The sequence below is a fragment of the Saccostrea echinata genome, unplaced genomic scaffold (genome assembly GCF_033153115.1).
Source record: "Saccostrea echinata isolate AGI-Se365-2 ecotype Australia unplaced genomic scaffold, CSIRO_AGI_Sech_v1 ptg000010l, whole genome shotgun sequence".
Lineage (NCBI taxonomy): Eukaryota > Metazoa > Mollusca > Bivalvia > Ostreida > Ostreidae > Saccostrea > Saccostrea echinata.
The window spans coordinates 7,642,501-7,663,569 of record NW_026889759.1 but is presented as its reverse complement, the minus strand read 5'-3'; the positions used below and the strand labels follow the sequence as shown (position 1 = coordinate 7,663,569).

The following is a 21,069-nucleotide window of genomic DNA, read 5'->3' as shown; positions in this document are numbered from 1 at the left end:
AAGACAACACCTAAAAGTTGTCAAAACTGTTTAAATTGCAGAGAATTGTAAAACACATTTAAAGATTAACATCAAAGTTATCACTGCTTAAATGGCAATTGACCATTTTTTTTTCTGTTGTGATCGACATACTTCACAACTACACTATCCAGAAAGTAGACTCATTATTACATTTCAATGGAAACACATTCCTTATAATACAAGAAATTGAAAGAATCAAAATTTGATAACATGAATTTAGTTACAACAAACTGCAGATACACAACACTCTATCAAACCTCTTTCTTTCTGTGCATATACCGGGAATATGACAACAATACTAAAAAAATAAATAATGAGAGAAAAAAAAATCCTTTCACTCTTTCAACAATAACTGATACTTTGACCAGGCTTCAGGCATCCAATAAATTTGATGAATGGCCATCACAGCACGTTTTTCTGCATTTGCTCACTTCGTTATTCCTGGCTTTTAATTTTGAAATGTCATAAGGAACCCAGTATAGCACATTTTAGAAACATGCTTAAATTTTTTAAATTAATTTCTGTTTATAAATACAAACATAATGATATCAACTTAAATCAAGAACTAGGTAGGGAAAGACTTGTAAGGTGAGGTTCATATTAAATTGAAAAATTCTGCTTTTAAAACTGAGGAATAACAACTGAAGTTTAGTGCCAAAAAGGCTAGGAACAATTCTACAAATATATTAATAACAAGTTACATTAGTAGGATGCAACAAGGTCACTCAACCACAAAGAACACAAATTGCACTGTGAGCTAAGACAATTTTCTACTACGAGCCCTGAATAAGGTTTCATCATTAGTATATTGAAAATCGGAATGACATACATAATAATGAAAAAATATCTGCAAAATACACTTCTGTTCATTGCTTAAACATGGCATTTACATATATCATCATCCAATGAAAAAAAAATAGTAAGGAAGGGAGGGGAAGGGGATTTCATAACATCAACAATAAACCAGTAAGGTGTGCTGCTACTAAACAAAGAAGCCTCTCATTGCAGATTCACTACACCATTCAATATGCTACATGTAAACAAAAAAAAAGCTAATATTTCAACTTTAGTTATACACACTTTGCAAAAATTGATGAATTTGTTCCATAATGCTATTTTTAACATTAAATAACTTTCCTTTTATTTTTGAAGGGGATAGCTGACAAACACATTTCACAATTTTACTGGCTGTTAAATTAAAACATGTTAACCATAACAAAATTACTGACTAGAAGTATCAAACATTCTGAAAATAACAACTGTAACTTTTCTGCTCTTTTTTCCAGTCAAGGATTTCAGAAATTAACAGTGGGATATTTCTCTATGGAACATTATACAGAAAATGAGGGGGGAAAGAGGTCGCCCTGATCTTAAACACATGAATTATACAAGACCTTCTGAAACCTGGAAGTAATAAAAACCATGTTTGGTTCATATGCAAAAAAAAAAAAAAAACATACATAATTTGAATTGCACTGTCACTGTTGTCTATGTGTTGCAGACAAATGTGGCATATCACTAAAAACACAAAAAAAGAAAAATAGAATTCTGGATTTCTCTCTCTTTGTTTATAGCACTACATACAAAGCTTCAAAACTGTCAATAGTACTGACATGATGCTTATATCCACAAGAAATAGCAAAGAAATAATAATTTAATGGGACTAGTAATTCAGATACACTAAAATTTGGGGAATTTTTTTGTTGTTGTTGAGAAAACACACCATTTAAAATTCGACACTTATATTAATATACATGTATATATATATATATACAAGTACAGATCAACGTGAGAATGTAAACAAACATGAACAATCCATACATAAAAAGCAATCTCCCATAAATCTGGAGGATGCGTACAGAGTATGACATATACATAATCAATTGCATTTGTTCATTCAGCACAGATCTTTTGAATTTACTTCCCATCCTCGTGATTATTTTATGAGATTTTTCAATCACATATGTCTTCACAATTTCCATTTCTGCAGCATTTTAAAAACACTTTTGTTCACTTCTTTTATCACAAAAAGCTGAAGTCTTCCTAGAGGTTTTCCTGAAGAGAGTGTTTGTAAGTTGTGATTAGTACAACTTCTGTCGGATGAACTCTCACACACACTGTGATACATAATTCAAGCCAATTGGTGCAGGTCCTTTATTTCCTTCTGAAAGCTGTGCTGCCTTCTATGTCCGTACCCTGTCAAACATGACCAAGTCATCTGCACACACTAAGTAATCAGCTGGCCTTGCTGAAAAATGCTTCAGTTTCTACACTATGACTAGAATGAAAACAACTCTTGCACTATCACTGAAAAATATCAGAATCCTGTCCTTACAAAGTAAACTCATTTACAGATAAAAGGATGAGTGAGCAAATGCATAAACTCTGTAGAAATCCATAAACTCTGTAGAAATCCGGCAAAATGCATTATCAGCAGATATTACAAAATGGAAAATTATGAGAATTGGTAGCATGCTAGAAAAAAATCTTCCCTTCTGCTGTTGATTGACAGCCGAAATGACAAAACAGATGAGACTGCACATGACCAGTGAGTGTTAGGTGTGCAGTCTCAGATATTGCCTATGAGGAGACCAGCTCATCATCTTGCCAGCTCTTCCTTATCTTGTGGAATTGTTTAGGGAGTCTTTCTCTGGTGGTCTTCTTTCATTCATTTTGTCTAAGCATTTTGCCTCCTCAAACCCACTGATTTTGTGAGTTGGTGAAAATCCACTCAGTGCTAAAAAAAATATATTGGCTATGCTTAAGCAACTGATATCTTGCATAAAATCTGCCTGAATTGATGAATTTATTTAAAATCACATTTAAAGTTAGACTTATTTATAAAACAAAAATCATTTTTCATGTCCCAAAATGTACTCCAGGCCCCGAGTTTAGAACCAACCAAAACAAAGACAAGCATGACAAAGGCAGTCTTCTTGCCATTTAAGTGGATACAGAAAAATTAATATTTTGTCACATTTCAGATTGTTCCATGCCACATTCTGATTAAGCAATACCTGTTGAGAGTGTTTCTTTGCCACCTGACAATGCCCCTAGAGGGAGAAGTCCATTGGGTGTAAGCCCCTTCAGTTGCAGGACACTTTCACTTTCCTCTCTGAAATATATTGTATAGATATACATTGGAGAGACTAAGAAATGTCTCAGATTGGATTGCTTCTGTTTTTTCCTTTATGCAATGAATTCACTATTGTTGTTCAAAATTCATATACTTCACATAAAATCTGACGCCAGTTCATTTTAATTCAGAACTTGTGTCTTTTAAATTGACATGGCATTTTTCTTTATCCATAATTTAGTATTTTTCTTTTCTAAAAAATATTCTCTTAAAAGATGTGTATATATACTACCTAACTCATTGATTATTCAACTATCAAAAATATGAGGCTGATATGCTATTCTCTAAAAAAAATAGGGTGAATTCACCATGCATCGGACACCCTTGCACTTCAACAAGTTCTAGCAATATCGCTACCGACCGAATAATATCAAAATGGAACTTAATATGTAGTATGTGGTTAAAATATAAATTTTTGACACAACTGTACCCTATTTATTGAGAAAATATCATTAAAAATTGTTTTTTTCGGAACAAGTCAGAATTCACCATGGATCGGACAATATTCACCATGCATCGGACATACGATATTTAAACCAGAAAAATATCATACCTCGATCTCGGTGCTTTAAAATGAGTGATATCAAAACATTTTTATCTTTTATTTAAAAACTAACCTTCTAATTAAATTTGAATTACTATTTCGATCCACAAATGTGAAGAGATTTTAGTTGCATCACATCGCCTTAGAAAGGCTTTACAATACTAGTAATATGGCAACTCACGCCTTTGTCTCGTGGGTTATCATCATCTAGTTTAAAGAAATAAACAGAGTCCACTTCTAGTTGTCATATATCGATTATTTGTATTTTCACTGAAAATTTAGAGTTTCTACTTTCTATTTCCGTAAAAAACGCTGTCATTTGGGTTTTATATGAAAATGGAAGTGATTACCCATGCATCGGAAAGTGTCCGATGCATGGTCAATTTGTGTCCGATGTACGGTGAAATAAACATACTAGTTAAAAACAACTCTAAGAAATATTATACAAACATTGAAGTAAAATTTTTGAAAATTTCTGTAAAATTATCAATTATTGATAAATTTTACCTAGGTCAGACCCGTTCCGTTGACGTCTATTTAAGAGAACGACAACTCAAAAAATTGCAAAATCGTAAATTTCTGGTTACTCCCCTTTGATGATGCAAAATATGACGTAATTTCAAGGCCATTCCTGTGGTATTTTTATCACAACATGAAAATAAAATCGGCATCATTAAAAAGTTTAAATCTTCATCTTTAAGACAGAAACAAGTAAAAACACGGGGAGACTCGGGTTTAATGAAAGTTTATTGCTTAAAGTTGTCCGAAGCATGGTATGTGTCCGATGCATGGTTAACTCACCCTACTACAAAATTGGCAACAGGTCTGAAACATGAAAAAGGCATCATTTCCTATCTTTACTTCATGAATTTTGTATGGTGAAAGCTTCTGAAGTGAGGATCATTCTTGGCCTATCAAATGATCTTTTTATGCTGATAAATACCTAGCTTTGAGATATATGTATCTAATTTAACAAAACAAATTCCACAATAAAAATCATTTCAAGATTAGCTTAAGTAATCTCAATTTATATCACAAACAAATAATAAGTTTTTATCAAGTAGATTGGAGCAGGCAAGATCTTGTTAGCAAAATATACATATAATTAACAACATGGTGTTAATAAGAAATAATATCTTTACATATGATAATAGGAATAAAGTAATATAATTGATTTTACATATTTGTCGGAGATTCATGCAACGTGTGGCTGCATACACATTCAGGACTGAAAGCATTTAACAGTGCATGGAAATTCATACAAATAATACATGTTTTCACTTTTGGGGATTTCTGATTTTTGAAAATTTTAAAGTGAATAGGTTGTTTTGAAAACTTTTAAAAAGCTATCAGGCTTTTTGCTAAAAATATCCTCTTCATCTATATATATATATTGGACAAAAGCATATTAAATTCATACAAGTCATATGGTTGCCAAAGTGCATCTTAATTATGTAATCAAAGCAAGCCACATCTGTTAAAGGCATGTACTGGAAACCATAAAAATGCAGAAAGCAAAACAATTCCCAGTATGCTTCAGACCTTCTTTAGCAAACGAGTGAAAAATGTTCTGGGCCGTAATTTTACAGTTCAATTTGGTGAAAGATTAATTGAAAGCATTTTCTTGTTTAAAATACATGTATAAACAGAGGACAGAGGAAGCCAGATTTCATATTTGTTGATTTTGTCTGGTCAAAGGACACGTACCTCAGAACAGTGAAGACACGTGCCATTTTGCCGATTGCCCGGATTTTGTTCCGTATCACTTCTTTCCTGGCTGCCACTGCACCATCTGTAACAAATTCAAACACACACTCATAAACAAACCCAGCCAACCAAAGCAGCACACGCCACCTACCTGAGCACCGTGAACACACGAGCCATTTTTCCAATGGCTCGGATTTTGTTACGTATCACCTCTTTCCTGGCGGCTATAGTACCTCCTGGAAAATCAGTGTTGTATAAAATCTAACAAGTGCAAATAAATTGATTGTCTTATCTGATTTTATTTCTTAAGTAATTCTAGAAATTTATCAAGAAACTTCAATTCATTCTTTGCTTTAAGTTTTAAAATTTTTATATTCAGATATTTTTTGCATGTACTTTGTATGTAAATTATAATAAACCATTCTGATCGGTGCAAGGATGTATGGCTGGATATTTTCTTCCTTAATATAAAAATGTGTTGGTCTCAATTTAGGACACAGTTAAAATTTTGGTTAAAAGGAATGAGGTCTACAGGTTAATACTGGTGTATCAGTAAAGTGTTCATAGAAACAAGGCAAGGTATTTCCCCAAGAAATAAATACATATATGCACTGCATGTGAATTGTTTTTGAAGCTATGTGCGCTAGTGTCAGAGCAATGTTAGACCATAAATGCTGACCACTTAGTGACACTTGACTAGTAGATTAGGACCCAGCTTACATTTTTAGTGTCTGTAACATTGTTTAAAACATAAAGCAATACAAAGACACAAAAATGCTCTTTTCCCTGTCCTATTACTTAGATTGAGCAGCCATCTGCCTTGTAGCACTAACAGACATCTACATTAGAATGAGTTAATGAAAACATGTGCCATTTTTAACAATGCACTTATTGACATAACAAGTGTAGAGCCTATTAAAATTGCAACTTGTAAAATATATTTCACAAATCTTGTAGCTGTTAAGAACAACACAAGTAGATTCTTTGGATATGTTTCTATACATGTTGTAGTAAGCACAACAAATTACTCCTTTGATGCTCCACTCCACTTCCTTGTGAAAATGTAGATATTGGCATTTATAAAGTAACTTTCTTAATTGTTTTGTGATACATTAAAGCTAGGATGCCAAAATTAAAGGATAAAAGATGTATTGCAATGAAGTTTAAGAAATATTTTTTTTTGGTTTTATATGCTTCAAAGCAATGCCAGTTACATGGCAAATACTGTTCTAGTCATCATAAGCAACTATGCAACTTCTCTTTAATTTTGTGCTAGCATTAAAAGAAGAAAATCTTGGGGACTAGTCATGGGGATGGGGGGATGGAGCATCGTTGAGGGGGCCAACCAGGCAATGACACAGATGCGGTCCATGCTGGAGACACTTACTTGCCTCTTTATCCTGGTCTTTTGGGTCAGAAACTAGAATGTTACATAAATCTATTAGTCAATCTTGTTGACTTCATGATAATCTGAGTACCATTTATTCAAGCAAAAAGCTATAAAAAAAACTACAGGCAGTAGCATTTTACATCCAGCTATATAGGGTTATAAAAGGCTACTAGCAGCGTAATATGCAAGTTATGTATATACTTATGGCTCTAAGCTATATCCACAGCAGTCTGGACTCTTGACTTACCATTACGAGGTCCTACAGTAAACACATGCAAACGAATGTGAAGGGAACCAACAAGACAGAGAGTAACAAACTTTACACATAGTCAGACCAGCACAATCTCTTTGTTTAAATACAGAAAAATCAGCAGATGTAATGACTGAACTGTACAGCTGGTTTTACTTAATAATTGATCATTTATGTCTGGTCTGACTGGAAAGTAACAAACTGATTTCAACATCCCCTAAAAGCTACAGTTTTGATCATTAAGAATGAGCAACAGTCACCAGTGTACCTAATAAAAGTGTCTTCTAAATTTTATTTAGAACCTTAAGCATGTTAAGTTAAAAAATACAATAAAGTACAATAAATGTGATACACAATGTACAATCTGAGCTAAGAAATAAATATATACTCTGCAATTTTTAAAAAAAATGTTTCTCAGCTTATTTATCAATGGTATGTAGCTTTTAGGTGAATTTAAATCAGTATCAAATTGCTTCCCAAGGTCAAAATTTTTGAGGGAATTGTTAATTTTAAGCATTGGTGGTAGGATTATTCACATGCATTCAATTCAACGTGCTCACTAGAATTTCAATTTTCATTTAAAGGTATGTGATCAGAAGTTTTGCTGGAAAAATCTTTCCACTGACTTTCTCTGTGTACATAATTTTGTTGTTTAAAATGAACAACTTATTTCCATGCTTCTAAAGCTTCAAGACCTGACCATGACAACCCATCACCTAAGCTTCATTTCTGTATAATGTACATTACACAAAAGTCAGTGATCATGAATTATCATATCATTTAACTATTTGGGTTTTCAAATATTTCTCTGGTCAATAATCTTGTTACTTTATAAATGTAATGACTAAATAACCATTTTATAAGCAAAGCCCATCACTGTTATTCCTTTATCTATAAAATATTGCATTAACATGAACGTCAAAATACATGTATCTTGTGCCTACCACTAAAGAAGCTGGTGTTTCAGAATTCAAGCCATGCTGAATCTGTGATAAGCAATAAATATGTGTACCACAACAGAAGTTGTATAAATATTTTCTTTTTTTTCACTAAATACAGATACAAAAATACATGTTCTCTAAACCAGCCCCACCCATTTTTCATATTTCTGTGTCATATTTAGAACACATCCTTATGGAATGTAGCTACAAGGAAAATTCTGAGAAAGTATAATATAAAAATACTGCTAGAAGTTCTAGTAACTTTTGGTTAAACCCCCCCAAAAAAAATGAAATTAAAAAAAAATTTTAAAAATGCGGGAAAAAAAGATTTGTGAATTCAAACTGGACAAAACAATGTCACTTCAACTAAACAGTACATTTTGTCTATAGAGTGCAGCTAACATTTCCCAAAATATGCAACAACACAAGGATAGATCTACACAATACAAATTTTGAACACTTCTGAGTTTTAACCGTCTTTTGACTACACAGATTGCACTGTTATAAGTAGATTTACCTTCATCAGTTCCTATTTGAGTGAAAAATACAGCATCATTAATAACCCTATTAAATAATCATAACATCTTCCCCCACCTTCCCAGGTTTTCATTTTTTTTTCTTTTTGGCAATTTCAAACTGCACTTCTGAATCTTTTCAAGTTAAATTGTTAAATTCAATGTCTGTAATGCACGTAAATTGGCAAAAATAACATTCCGCGTAAAGGAATTGATTCAAACACACACACATTCCAAAGCCAATATCTTTTGATTGTTATCATATAGATAATGAAAAAAGTTTTTTTTTCTATTACTTTAATGCAAAATGAATAAAATGCTAATAATCTCTACCTTCAAATGTGTCATCTTCATCTCTAATCAACTCGTCATCAGAACAAATGCTGAGCACATTTACTAGCATTTCTGTCACTGAAAAGAAAGAACAATTACAACAATTACATACTCCAATGTTTTACCATACTAAAACACTGCTACTTAGATTTCAGTACACTGTTTTATTTAGCTTTCATTAAAATTCTACACAGACTCTCAATGTGTTCTCAAATATACATGCATTACCATAATTTTAGAAGATTCAAAGGTGACTTAATTTCCAAACCTTTCTCTCCAACGAATGGAAGAGACCACGTAAAAACATCAATGAAATTTGGCAACCAGTATGGATGTGGTGAACAGTTGAACTGTCGGATATTCATCACATTGTTTTCATACTTTAATATGGCAGCTAAAAAACATCATGCAGTCAATGAATCATTGAATATTTTTTGCAGGAATTTGCTATGTAAAACACAGTTCATGAAATTTGAGCCCTCTTAACAAAATAAATGCCCATCACAGCAATCTAAAACTGAGGCATACACAGTTTTTGCATACTGTAAAAGGTTTACTGTATATACTTTACCAATAATCATTTTTTAGCACCTTTCATGCTGGTAATACATGTAGAAGCTAATAATGTAGAAGTACTTTTTTCCACTTGGTATTAATTTACGCTATGTACACAGTCACAAATTTTCCGTGAAAATTTGTCCCAGCATAATTAAAGTACATGTAAAGCAAATAGCAGCAATCTAAGAAATTCATGTTATTTTCTACCTGTGGATTGAACAGAAATTGTGATTCCATGGAATTCTGACTCACGTTTACAGTATATGATTAAAATTAACATTGTTTTGAAGACTCAAGTGTGCTTATTTTATGATGGTGCTAATCAGTTGAAAAAGAAGACTGTGATTAATTTAGCCTATGCTAATTTTATACAGGTTTTACAGTATACACTATTCATCTATACAGTCTCGCACACAAAAATTTTTCCAGTATTTTCAGTAAATGTAACAAAACTTCCTCATCAGTGTGACCGACAGTTTATAGAAGATTTTTTTTAACAGGGGCATACTATACAAGTAACACTTGTGGATGTAAAAAATTAATTAAAACATGCCACATACAATTTTTTTTTCATATCATATAAAAACAAAGTGCAGGGTTTGGATTTGTTCTCACTGATGTTTGAACACCATTATTTAACAGCAAGTTTTCTGTTAATATACTATTAGTTTACACAAAAAGAAATGGGGCATTTATTTATGTGGGTTAAAAATCACTTATAAACACATGCTAGCATGTGACATACCAGGGTGAATTGATCCTCAGTCACAGAAGTCACTAGCAATATGAGACAAGTGGTGTAATCACCCATCAAAGAAGCCAATACCAAGCCCTACATATACCCTTCATTACAAATTCTGTCATGCCCAGTTGCTCAATTCAAATGACCTACATTCAATTGGTTTCTACCAAATAAAAAAGTAGTCTACAACTGTTTTAAAGAAAACCTTATCAAGTTTTTCATCATAAATTTATGGGCTGGTTACAATGCAAGACAAGAATTTTTTTAATTCCACCTAAAAAAGTCAGGCACAAGTCTTTTTTGGATATTCTTGATGGTTATCTTTTGGGTTTGTTTACCTTTGGAACGTTGTGTCCTAAGGGAAAAGCTGGGATATTATCCTTTAATGGAAAATCTGAATATTTAACACAATGGCGACATCCCTGAAACCTCAAGATAGAAGGGTTCTAAAATTCATTAAAGGTGTACCACCCAAATACCATTTGATGGGTATATTTATTTCACTTACCTTTATTATTATATACATCTAAGTAATTTGGTGCAGAGAATATTGTAATTAGAGAGGGAAATCCTGTTGTTTGACTTTTTCTGTACATCCGGTACCTGAAAAACATCAAACACTGCAATGAGAATGTCAAAGAATTCAATCTTTTTTATTCATTTATTTAAAGATTTCTGTATTGTATGAATAACATGATTTTATGATATTTTTTTCCTTTGTGTATATAAATCTATCAAGTTTGAGACAATTATTCTAGTCAAGAAAATAAAAATGATAAATTAACTACAATGCACTAGTTAACTATAGAGTGCACTGACCTAAAATCACACAGATTAAAGAAGTGCAAGACTTTTCCATATGAACAAATAAACATAATCAGATTAAAGAATGTGTAAGCTACCAGTTTATATATCTTTTATCAATCCAGTCCCGTTTAAATCTTAGATGCTGTGTTGAGCAACTTTAGTGGACGAACTTGCATGACAGGATATTGGGTTTGTGAGTTTGACCCCGTGTAAAATCAGTTAAAATCAATCAAAGTATGATACTGGCCACTGTGATATGACCAACTTAGCCTCACCCTGGAACCGGAATCCATTGGTAATAAATTACAGTTTTGGTAAAGGGATCATTCTTTATTTATAATTATGCCAAATGTTTTGACTACTTAACTCAAGGAATAAAGAAGAGATTTGACTACTTGAAGTCAAGGAGTAAAAATGAAGACAAAACACATATTCAATATATGTCCAAATTAGCCCCACCCTAGGATTTGAACCAGGGGTCATGAACTTCAATGTTCTGGTAATGGACTTGTTGCTTATAATTATTCGAAAAATCTTACCTCCACCTTATGTCCACAAGTTAAGATTTAAGAAGATCACATTATTTTTAAGGCGGAGACCAGAGAATTTGAACAATTCACCTGAGACACTTAGGTGATGTAAAAACCCATTAATTTGGGGAAATCCAGATATCACCTATATTTCTAAGTTTTCTTCTTATAACAGAGGCATCTGCAGGAAATGAAGTACTACATCTGTAATGAAATCTTCATCCGTTTGATTTCTTAATAGAACTCACCCAGCATCCTGTGCTTCATGTGCTCTGATAATTGATAATAAATTATTTTGCTGCAAAAAATCACAACATGCTGCATAGCTGAAAGAGAAAAGAAAATATATTCAATTCAAATAATAAACTGACAGACAATAAAATATGTGAACATGAGAGGCGACACATCTAACAATAACAATATTGTGGAGGTGTCATTGACAATCAATAATGAAAATCCTTTCTCCAATGCAGATGTGTCACAAACCATGGCCATTATTATCTAGACTTGGTATGGAGAGACCAGAGTTGTGTTACCTGTAGAAATATGAGCAACCTCTAACACTATTATGAGTAAAATGTTCTGATGTCCTCTCTGATCCAAAGTCTTCTAATGGGTCTGACCATAATATATCACACATGGGACCAAATGCTGGAGGTTCCTTAAACCTATCCAACTGAAAAAGATTTGAAAGATTATTTATTACCCATTTTTAATTACTTGTTCATTTCTGGATACAAATCAATATATTTGATCAACTTCATTGTAATTTTTCAACAGTTGCTGTTGTCTTATTCTCATTGAAAAACAGTCATCTTTAATCAATTAAGGCTTCCATGTGCCAATAGTCTTGCATACAAACAACAACAAATAGTATGCCAACAGCTGCAGAAGACATTGGCTATTTGGCAGGATAAAACCATGTGAAATTATAAGCAATTACATAATTCACTGGTATTCAGGAGCTGTTTTGCCAAATGGGACAGGCTTTATAAAGGAAAGCCTCATTGAGTTCAGCTGCCTATTAGACATTATCTAATCTATCATAACCAGTTAAAACTGAGACTAAGAAAGAAGGTCAGCAGATTTTGGCTTGTATTTAATCCAAAGACAAAAAAATTTGTATTGCCCTGTTTTTTGCCATCACGCAATAAGCCAAACATGCTGGTCTTCTCATCAATTTCACTTTCCTTCAGCTGCATTCATGTGATAAGGCAAGGGTTGATCGCACACCTACACACAACTGCTATGGAGTTATAATTTTGCAGACAGGTTAATTCTGCAGGCAAGTTAGTGCATTAACAGACAGCATAACCATCCATACCTTTAGTCTAAAAGGCATGTATTCAACTGATTATTGGTGAGAACTTTACAGTTTTGTTATCAGATATAATAGTTCTAAGGCTGCACAATATATAATGAAGATTCATGCATAGCACTAGCAGATAACGAGAGCCAGAGATAACTGCTAACCTATGACTGTGCATTTTATTCCAAACATCAAACAACTACAGCTGTTTCACATTGTACTCACTTTCCTAATATCATCTAAATTGTGGATTTCTGGTGAAAGCCCGCCATGGACACATAAAAACTGTTGATTCATTAATGCTGCTAGGGGTAAACAATCAAACGCTTCCATGCAAGCATCATACACTTTTTCTGTATATTTTATTTTACCTGAAAGAAACAAGGTCAGTCAGTCAATTCTCTGCAGAAGAAATAAAAATCAATAGTGAGATTAATGTAAAGATCTTTATATGCACAATAGCTTGGCATGATTTTTTTCTAACGACATCAAGACTCTATGATATGCTCACAAATGCAGTGAAGATCAATTATGATGATAATTCTTTGACACTGCTCTAGAAATCTAAAATTACATATATGTACAATTATGTCTCTATATTTGGATTAAAGCACTTTTACAGAGAACTCCTTAGATGATTCAAAATATTTTTTTTGAGCAAACACTTGGTTCTACCAGCCTAAAGTACTATGGTTTTCTTGGACTATTGTTTTAAAAAGGTCAAATGATCAGACAATTCTGCGCATCAGCTTTCCAATTAGATGAACCAAGGAAATACAGTTTGTAAATGGAGTCCAAAACAAAACATTTACTACAATACACAATGAAGAGGCTTTATCAAAAATCATTGTATATGGCCGACTGCTAGATTTTTAAATCAGATTTGGGTAAGTGGATCAAGGTACAAGATCAATACACAGCAATGGAATGCAATTAAATGACAGGGCTTGGAGGGAGGTATAACCTTGACAAATAACATGATTGTCTTCTACAGACAAGGCACATAGTACTTTTATAAAGGCTACACCTAGGTCTGCCACAAGTCAAAAATTGTTATGCAATATACATACTTAATGTTTTTTTGGAAGCGTACACTCGCAGTCTAAATAAATCAAGCTTCAATGAGCTGTGACAGCTACACTCAGTGGATTGGTTCATGTATCATTTGAGAACAGATCAATATGCATTGTATACAGACATGCCACAATTTACCAGACACATTGTTTTCCAGCACCTTCAATAAAGACATTGATCAACTGTTCAGCCTTACTCTGTATGCAGCTCATCTGATTAAATAATATAATCACACACAGCATATATTCACTTGTCACTTTCCAGTTTTACAAATGTATCTCTGTTCTCCTCTGAGCATTAACTTCACATTATGCTCATCTCTTTAAAAACACCAAGTACCGAACTTACACCAAGCAAAACTTTATAGTATACATGATCAAACTTGATTTTGACCTGATTACATTTAAGCCACAGGAATTTTCAAATTACAGATTTGGCAGTGAATTAGAATTGAAGTCTTACAAGGACAACAAAGTAAAACAAAACTGCACAGCAGCTCACTTTCACTCAATGGTGAAAACTGACTCAATTCTGGAAAGGAAACAATAGAATAAAAAGATTCATTGGCAGAGAGCCATCAATCTGCACTATACACATTCTGTAGTAGACTCCCACAAGAAAGCATTTTATAAACGCCCAGATCTACCAAGATGTGCGATGACGGAATATGACAGAATACTAGATTCACTGAGATACAAATATACTTTATCTACCTTCTCCCTTTTAAAATCTCATATTATGAAGACCCAGCTTGCACATTCTTACATTCATACAGTCATACTCATATACTTTACTAACTAGGAGAGACCTGACAATGCATTTCATCTTGTTCTATCTGTATTGCTTTTTGAAGCAGGAGAGGTCAAACTCTTGATTACATGATGTTGTATACCTCTTAGAACTTCCTATCAGTACTTTAAAAAAAAATGGGTTAAACTAATGATCACTTTGGTCATCTAAAACCACCCAACAATACACCTCCAAACCAAATACATTCAGCGTATTGTCACTTTTCCTCAGTTGCAAGTCATTAAATGTTAAATAATGACTAAACCTTCATTATATTCTTTGTGATATACATTAAATGTTACACCTCTAACATGTTAAGCATATAAACAGTATAAAAATCTTTGTCATTATGCAGACCAGAAATTCAACACTAGTACAACACAAATGAATTAGATACTTTCCTTAAGTCTGTAAGCCAACCTACACTATTTTTCAAGGTCAGCATACAGAAATGTCCCAAAGGCATCTAACATTACAGGACCAAGGCATTATTTTAGATATTGTACGGTAGAACACTTAGGTGAACAAGAAAAATTTAGAAGTCCCAGAAAATAAACTTGACAATATATAGACCAAGAGGAAATGTGTAATCAAACAATACATATTGATAATCAAAAATCTTAAACCAAACTGCCTTAGTCAAGGGTGACACGTAACAGCTGGAGTAAAAGACTTCTGTTTATGGTTCTAAAGGTTACACCTTCCAAGCAAGGAAGCAAACTGGAACACAATTTTTTTTTTTTTTTTTTTAAATCTTACTTTGTATTTACAATGCGAAATTTTCTAAATATCCATCTGATAATAAATCCGACAACATCTATAAGTCTATGTGCTAAACAATCATAAAACAGTAAAAGTGACTTACATTCTTGTTTAAATGTGAAATATTCCGTTAAGTGTCTACACTCATGATTTCCCCGTAGAAGGAAAAATGTGGTTGGGTGCAGTATCTTTAAGGCCCACAGATATAGCACACACTGGGGGAAAAAAAAAAACATTGTATAAAATCCAAATATATGCCTTCATTTTTTTACTTGTTAAATAACATGCATTTTACGTTTTATGCAATCCTTTTCATAGCAATCCCCATGTTTGGGTCACAATAGGAGAAGTGTCTCTTACAAGATAAAATCCTGCATAAGAACTCCATCACCTTGATTCTTTGCATATGACCATAGTGCAACTCTATTCAATATTCAAAATAATTTGAGTTAAAAACTCATTACCAGAGAGTATCAAGAGAAATTTTTGGACAATTAATGATCATGTATCACGGAAGATTATGAATCTTCCAACTTCACCCTGATTGAAAACTGTAATGTTTTCAAGTGAAATATTTCTTTACCTCTATGCTGAAGTATCCCCTGTCGACATAATCACCAAGGAAGAGGTAGCGTGTTGTGGAAGGTGGTCCACCTACTTCAAACAGTTTCATCAGGTCATAAAACTGACCATGAATGTCTCCACACACTGAAATTAGAGATAAAAATTTGTACATATTATAGAAGATGCAGAATATCCTTACCATATAAATATTTACCGTATATATTTACCATATAAATATGCTATCATCAAAAATGGAGTAAAAGTGAATATATAAACGCTTTCAACTTGCTTTTAGAGTATCCAATAGAACTCTTTTCTTATAAAAAAAAAAAGTTCGTTTTAGGACACTTATGTTACAGAAGCACCAAGTCCAACAATTAATGAAAATTCATAAAACATTGTACTTCTTTATATAGATGATCTAACGAATATATTTATTTAATTAATCATTCATTGCAGAACTAAAATATTCTTTATGCTTCTTTCTGACAAATAACCATAACAAACCTGCTTATTTCAATATCCTATTATCCTTACTTCATGTATATTTAATTTACTGTCTGTTAATTTAACCAATATTTGACCTTAGTATGATTTGAATCTCAAAGTAGTTACTTGTGATGAAGTTGAATTATGTTGCTTATCAGTTTTGTTGTTTTATGTGTAAATAGTTGTAATTATATCCCTATTTTGGTTCCGTAGTTGAGAGTGTTCGTAAATAGGCTATTTTTAGTATGACCGGTTTGGTCAGGGAGAGTCGTGGCTGTTTGTCAAGTGTGCGGCCACGTTTTGATTTTGTCCTGTAGTCGATATTCCATGGCGAATTCCAGAAGTTAGTCTGGTAAACGGGTAGCCAAGGAGTCGGTAATTTTACGACATGGGCATTTATTTCTCCAGCCGGTAAGCTATAATTTTCTTTTGTGTATATATTTGTGGGTTTTGTTCGAACTTTACGGGTGTATTGTTTGTTATCACTATTTGTAGTTTAAGTGAGTAGGGTACAGGTTTTAGATAAGCTAATTATTGTTTCAGTGCGGAGGGGTTATGATTATAAACCCGGGACTGAAGTATGTTTAGGACCTCACGAGGGAGTTTGGGTCGTGTGTCGAGACGGGGGCCAAAACAAGTTGGTGACACAGGGCGTGGTGTACGTGGACAGTGCGTATAGAGCATTGGTGATGGTTCACGGCAGTATAATGACGAGTAAATTCTCAAGTTGTCCAGTGGGAGACCTGTGAGTCCAGGGCTGGAATCAAAGGGGCGGAGTGTTCGTTGTATGGAGGCCCAGTGGTTTGAAGTTTAATATAACAGTTTTTATACAGTATTGAACAGCAAAAAGCCCAACTTCCAATTCAGTTAAAGAAATAAAACATTGATAAGAATTAAATTTTGACATTTAACGGAATTTACATTTACTGTTATTGTTTAATTAAAAGTGAATTTTTTTCTGCGGACACTTAATACAGTGTTGAACTTTATTATTTGATTGTTTCCAGTTAAAGTTAGAGTTTATGTTTTGAAACCAATATCTGTTTTATTGACAATTGATTGTGTTTAAAGTTAAATCTTTATTTCATTGTCAATATTATTTGGTTTGCAATTTAAAGTTGTAATTTGTTTCTTTGTGAGAGAGGGTGCGCGAGAGTGTGTTTGTTTTGAAATTTTCTATTTTTTTTTTATTTAATAAATTTAATTTGTTTTGTTTATTCTACGGCTTATCGTTTTCTCTACTGCCTGCACAAAATCCAAAAGAACTTCATGACATTACTATTGAATAAGGGGTCAGTTTCCATCAACATATCAGTCTATAACAAGCACTCAATTCTTTTTTTTAATAATACCTAAGGCAAGCTGTATTTTATTTTGAAATTTGTCTCTAGCCAATTGGTAACCAATTAAACAATTTTCTGTGCATTAATCATGAAATTTTCACACATATTGTATAAGATCAATAAAACATGAATGTGAAATGTCCAAAGTAACTGTTCTAGAGCATTTGTTTCTTAATTTTAAAGAGTTCCTAAATGCCAACCTGTGACAGGTGCCTCAATGTCAATCATGGTCTTCTCTTGTCGTAACAAAGCAGCACCGTCGTTAATAAGGCGCAGCGCCACATCCTCTGAGACGCGCCCTTCCATGATAAAATGCTGTTTCAATACATCAGGTTTGGGTTTGCCTTTTGCGTCAAATACTTCATTCATAGAGAGCTTGTGGCTGGGTGGAAATGGAACACCTGTAAAGTATTCAAAATGTAGGTCATTATTTTATCCAACGCATCCCAACTATTAGGTTACTATTAGGTAATACAGTCTTTACCAAAACTATTTGCTCCACTGAAACATAGGACCTTCAAGTCAATGAAAACTACAGGCCCCCAGGGAAATTAGGAGGCCCCCTCCACTTTCTGTACATTTTAATAATTTTATAAATATTATTAATAATGATTAATTTGTTATTCAACTTTCTTAAAATGTTGCCTTTTTTTCCCTTATATCAACCTAATAAAGTAGTGCAATCAAATGTATAGAATATACAATACCACGGTTGTATGAAATCAGAAAGAGATTAGATAGAACATTCCATTGTTAAAATGATATTGTCCTACGGACCCGGTTTAACAATAGAATTCGTTCCGTGTATTGGCAATGCAGCAAAATAAACATGGGCGATAACTCGAACTTTGTGCATTTTCTATGAACAACCCAGAGAGTTTCGAATGTCAACATGGCGTGTAAATTTGAAGCGACGAAAAAACGTTGAGAAAATGAGTTGAATTTTCGTATATATGGATTATTTTTTAGGTTAAAAGGCATACACAATCTCAAAAAGGTTTGTTATGATTAATTTGGAAGTTATTTTCAGTGTAACTCCTTTTGTATTCTTCAAAATCATTTCGGAGTGGATCTGCTCTGATTTGCTACATTGCAAGTATATGGGACACATTCCAACTGTGGTGAGGGATCGTCCTGAGATACAGTTAGATTATTCTAACTAGAAAGAGACTAGCTCTTCCAAAATGAAGTAACACATCAAAGTTTTATTTGTATTAAATATTTAATATGCAAGTGTAAATATATTTTTGTGTCTGAAATAACTCTTTTTAACATGTACTCTTAAGTTGAATAACTCAGAATAATATAATTGCATGTCTTCAAGTATTTCGCATGAACAAAGGAATAGAGGAAATTCGGATTAAGAAAAAAAGATCATCATGTAGCCAGACTTGTTGAAATTTTTAAATCATTGTCAGACATTTGGTCTGACAAAGTCAAATGTTCTGTTGGACCAGTTAGAGTTTTCTCAGACCAGATACATGTACCTTATTTTGACGCTGTGAAAGTCATATGAATAACAGCTCCAAAATGCCCTGGATTATTTTCGACAGCCTTCAATCTTACAAGTTTCCTTCCTTGGGATAGAAAGTCTTTAATAAAAGACATAAATGACATGTTTTATGACTTTGCTATAACAAATTTAATTGGCTATCGTCAACACGCCGCGTACGCAGCCATTTTTTCTGTGTTTGTGACCTTCAGCTACGCATCCCTATCCCTACCTTTATTAAATTTGCATCATGCTCAATTTTTTCAAATGGTCATCTGGACCGACGTTTTCTTTAAAGTTGTCAGTCCAGACAAATTTTTATCGGCCTTGCAGACAGGACCAACGGATTTCAACAAGTCTGATGTAGCACTGCTTAATGTAAGAGGGAGTTTAACAACCAATGCAGTCATTTTGTAATTGGTTTGGAATTCTTGAGCAAAAACAGGGAAAAAATGTTTTTAGCTTTAATAATGGGGCCTTAAAAAATCCTGCAGGCCCATTGAATCTATTTAATTTTCAACTTTACTTGCTCCCAGCCAATTTTACTGGCCTCGGACCTGTGAGATTTGGTAATGAATGGTTATAGCAGCTCCTTAATACCTTGGTATTAGTAGCTAGTTCCAGAATATTGATTTTTCACAGTATGGAAGGAAATTTTTTTTAATATTCCAAATAGCAATTAAACTACAGTTAAACTTTGGTATCTGGAATACTGATATCTCAAATACCATGGATATAATGAATGGATTTGGAAGTCCCAACCACTCATTCTTTTAAGTATTTGACCCTCTATATCTCAAATTCTCAGATTCTTGGTCCCATCAAGTTTGAAATAACCAGGTTTGACTATAATTAACATTAAACAATTAGATCAAAACCATTTTTATCGTGGGTTTATTTGTACTGGAATTGCCTTCAATTCCCTACAGTACTCCATTCATTTATTCAAAAATATGTCCACCTTGTCAACTTTCAAGGTTTATGAAAATGAAATAAGGTAATAGGTCCTATTATGTTTCCTTTCCTTGACTCATCATTCTTTTTAATGCCATAAAATATGATGAGATACATGAATTCATATGAAGACTGAATTTTACAAATAATTTCACTTCACCTTAATATTTTGAAAGGCATAGTCATACTGAATTGAATCATTCCAAATACTGTATACTATGGGCAACTAGTATGATATCATGTGGACAGAATTTACATTCATCACTGCTGCTCGAACTATCGTGTTTAATGTCCTTATACTAGCATTTCTTTTCAGGCTTGTTTCAACTTTATCAAAGGCTATTGAACAAACCAAGACTCTTCAGTTTTGGGGAAAACAACAGGAGCATTTTGAAATTAATGTCAACAGGTGAAAATTGACCCCAACAAGTTACAATTCATGTGCCAAATAATTTTTTTTCCACATATAAATCCCACATTGATCACTGCTACACAGGACATGCACTTACTCTTGATTTTAGGGTACAATGGTATAGAAATTGTCAAATTCAAGTTCAAGCTTGATTACTTTTGAGCAAAGTGACCACAATCATCAGTTACAGAAAATAACAACCGACAGCACTTTTTGTTGCGAAGCCTGTAGGATAAGCTAGGAATCAGTCAATACTTTTTATTTGTTTGTATATTCTCTCATTTTCTAATAAGCAATATCGTTGAAAAAACGCACTTCGTCATTCGTCACTGGATGAAGAGGTGACATCTGCAGTTGCAGAATCTATTTCACATTCATTTTCAAAAATTGCCAATAGCTTGCAACAA

At 33.1% G+C, this 21,069-nt stretch overlaps 1 protein-coding gene across 7 annotated transcripts in view; it reads right to left on the bottom strand.

Annotated features, from left to right (window-relative positions):
• Positions 1–221: 221 nt before the first annotated feature.
• Positions 222–21,069, bottom strand: part of LOC133184288 (protein phosphatase 3 catalytic subunit alpha-like) — a 21,230-nt gene continuing 382 nt past the window's right edge. Inside the window, exons 2-14 of one of the 7 annotated variants that reach the window (XM_061319288.1) lie at positions 18,005–18,205; positions 15,992–16,116; positions 15,512–15,623; positions 13,009–13,154; positions 12,011–12,150; positions 11,723–11,800; positions 10,646–10,740; positions 9,106–9,231; positions 8,838–8,915; positions 7,046–7,057; positions 5,560–5,644; positions 3,039–3,136; positions 222–2,758 (exon numbers count right to left, since the gene is read on the bottom strand). In XM_061319288.1, coding sequence (XP_061175272.1) covers positions 2,640–2,758; positions 3,039–3,136; positions 5,560–5,644; positions 7,046–7,057; positions 8,838–8,915; positions 9,106–9,231; positions 10,646–10,740; positions 11,723–11,800; positions 12,011–12,150; positions 13,009–13,154; positions 15,512–15,623; positions 15,992–16,116; positions 18,005–18,205 — 1,415 coding nt within the window. In that variant the 3' untranslated portion in view covers positions 222–2,639. Of the gene's footprint in view, positions 2,759–3,038; positions 3,137–5,408; positions 5,494–5,559; positions 5,645–6,795; positions 6,829–7,045; positions 7,058–8,336; positions 8,519–8,837; positions 8,916–9,105; positions 9,232–10,645; positions 10,741–11,722; positions 11,801–12,010; positions 12,151–13,008; positions 13,155–15,511; positions 15,624–15,991; positions 16,117–18,004; positions 18,206–21,069 lie in introns of those variants that run through there. The other 6 variants (XM_061319286.1, XM_061319285.1, XM_061319287.1 and 3 more) reach the window with 6 other exon arrangements.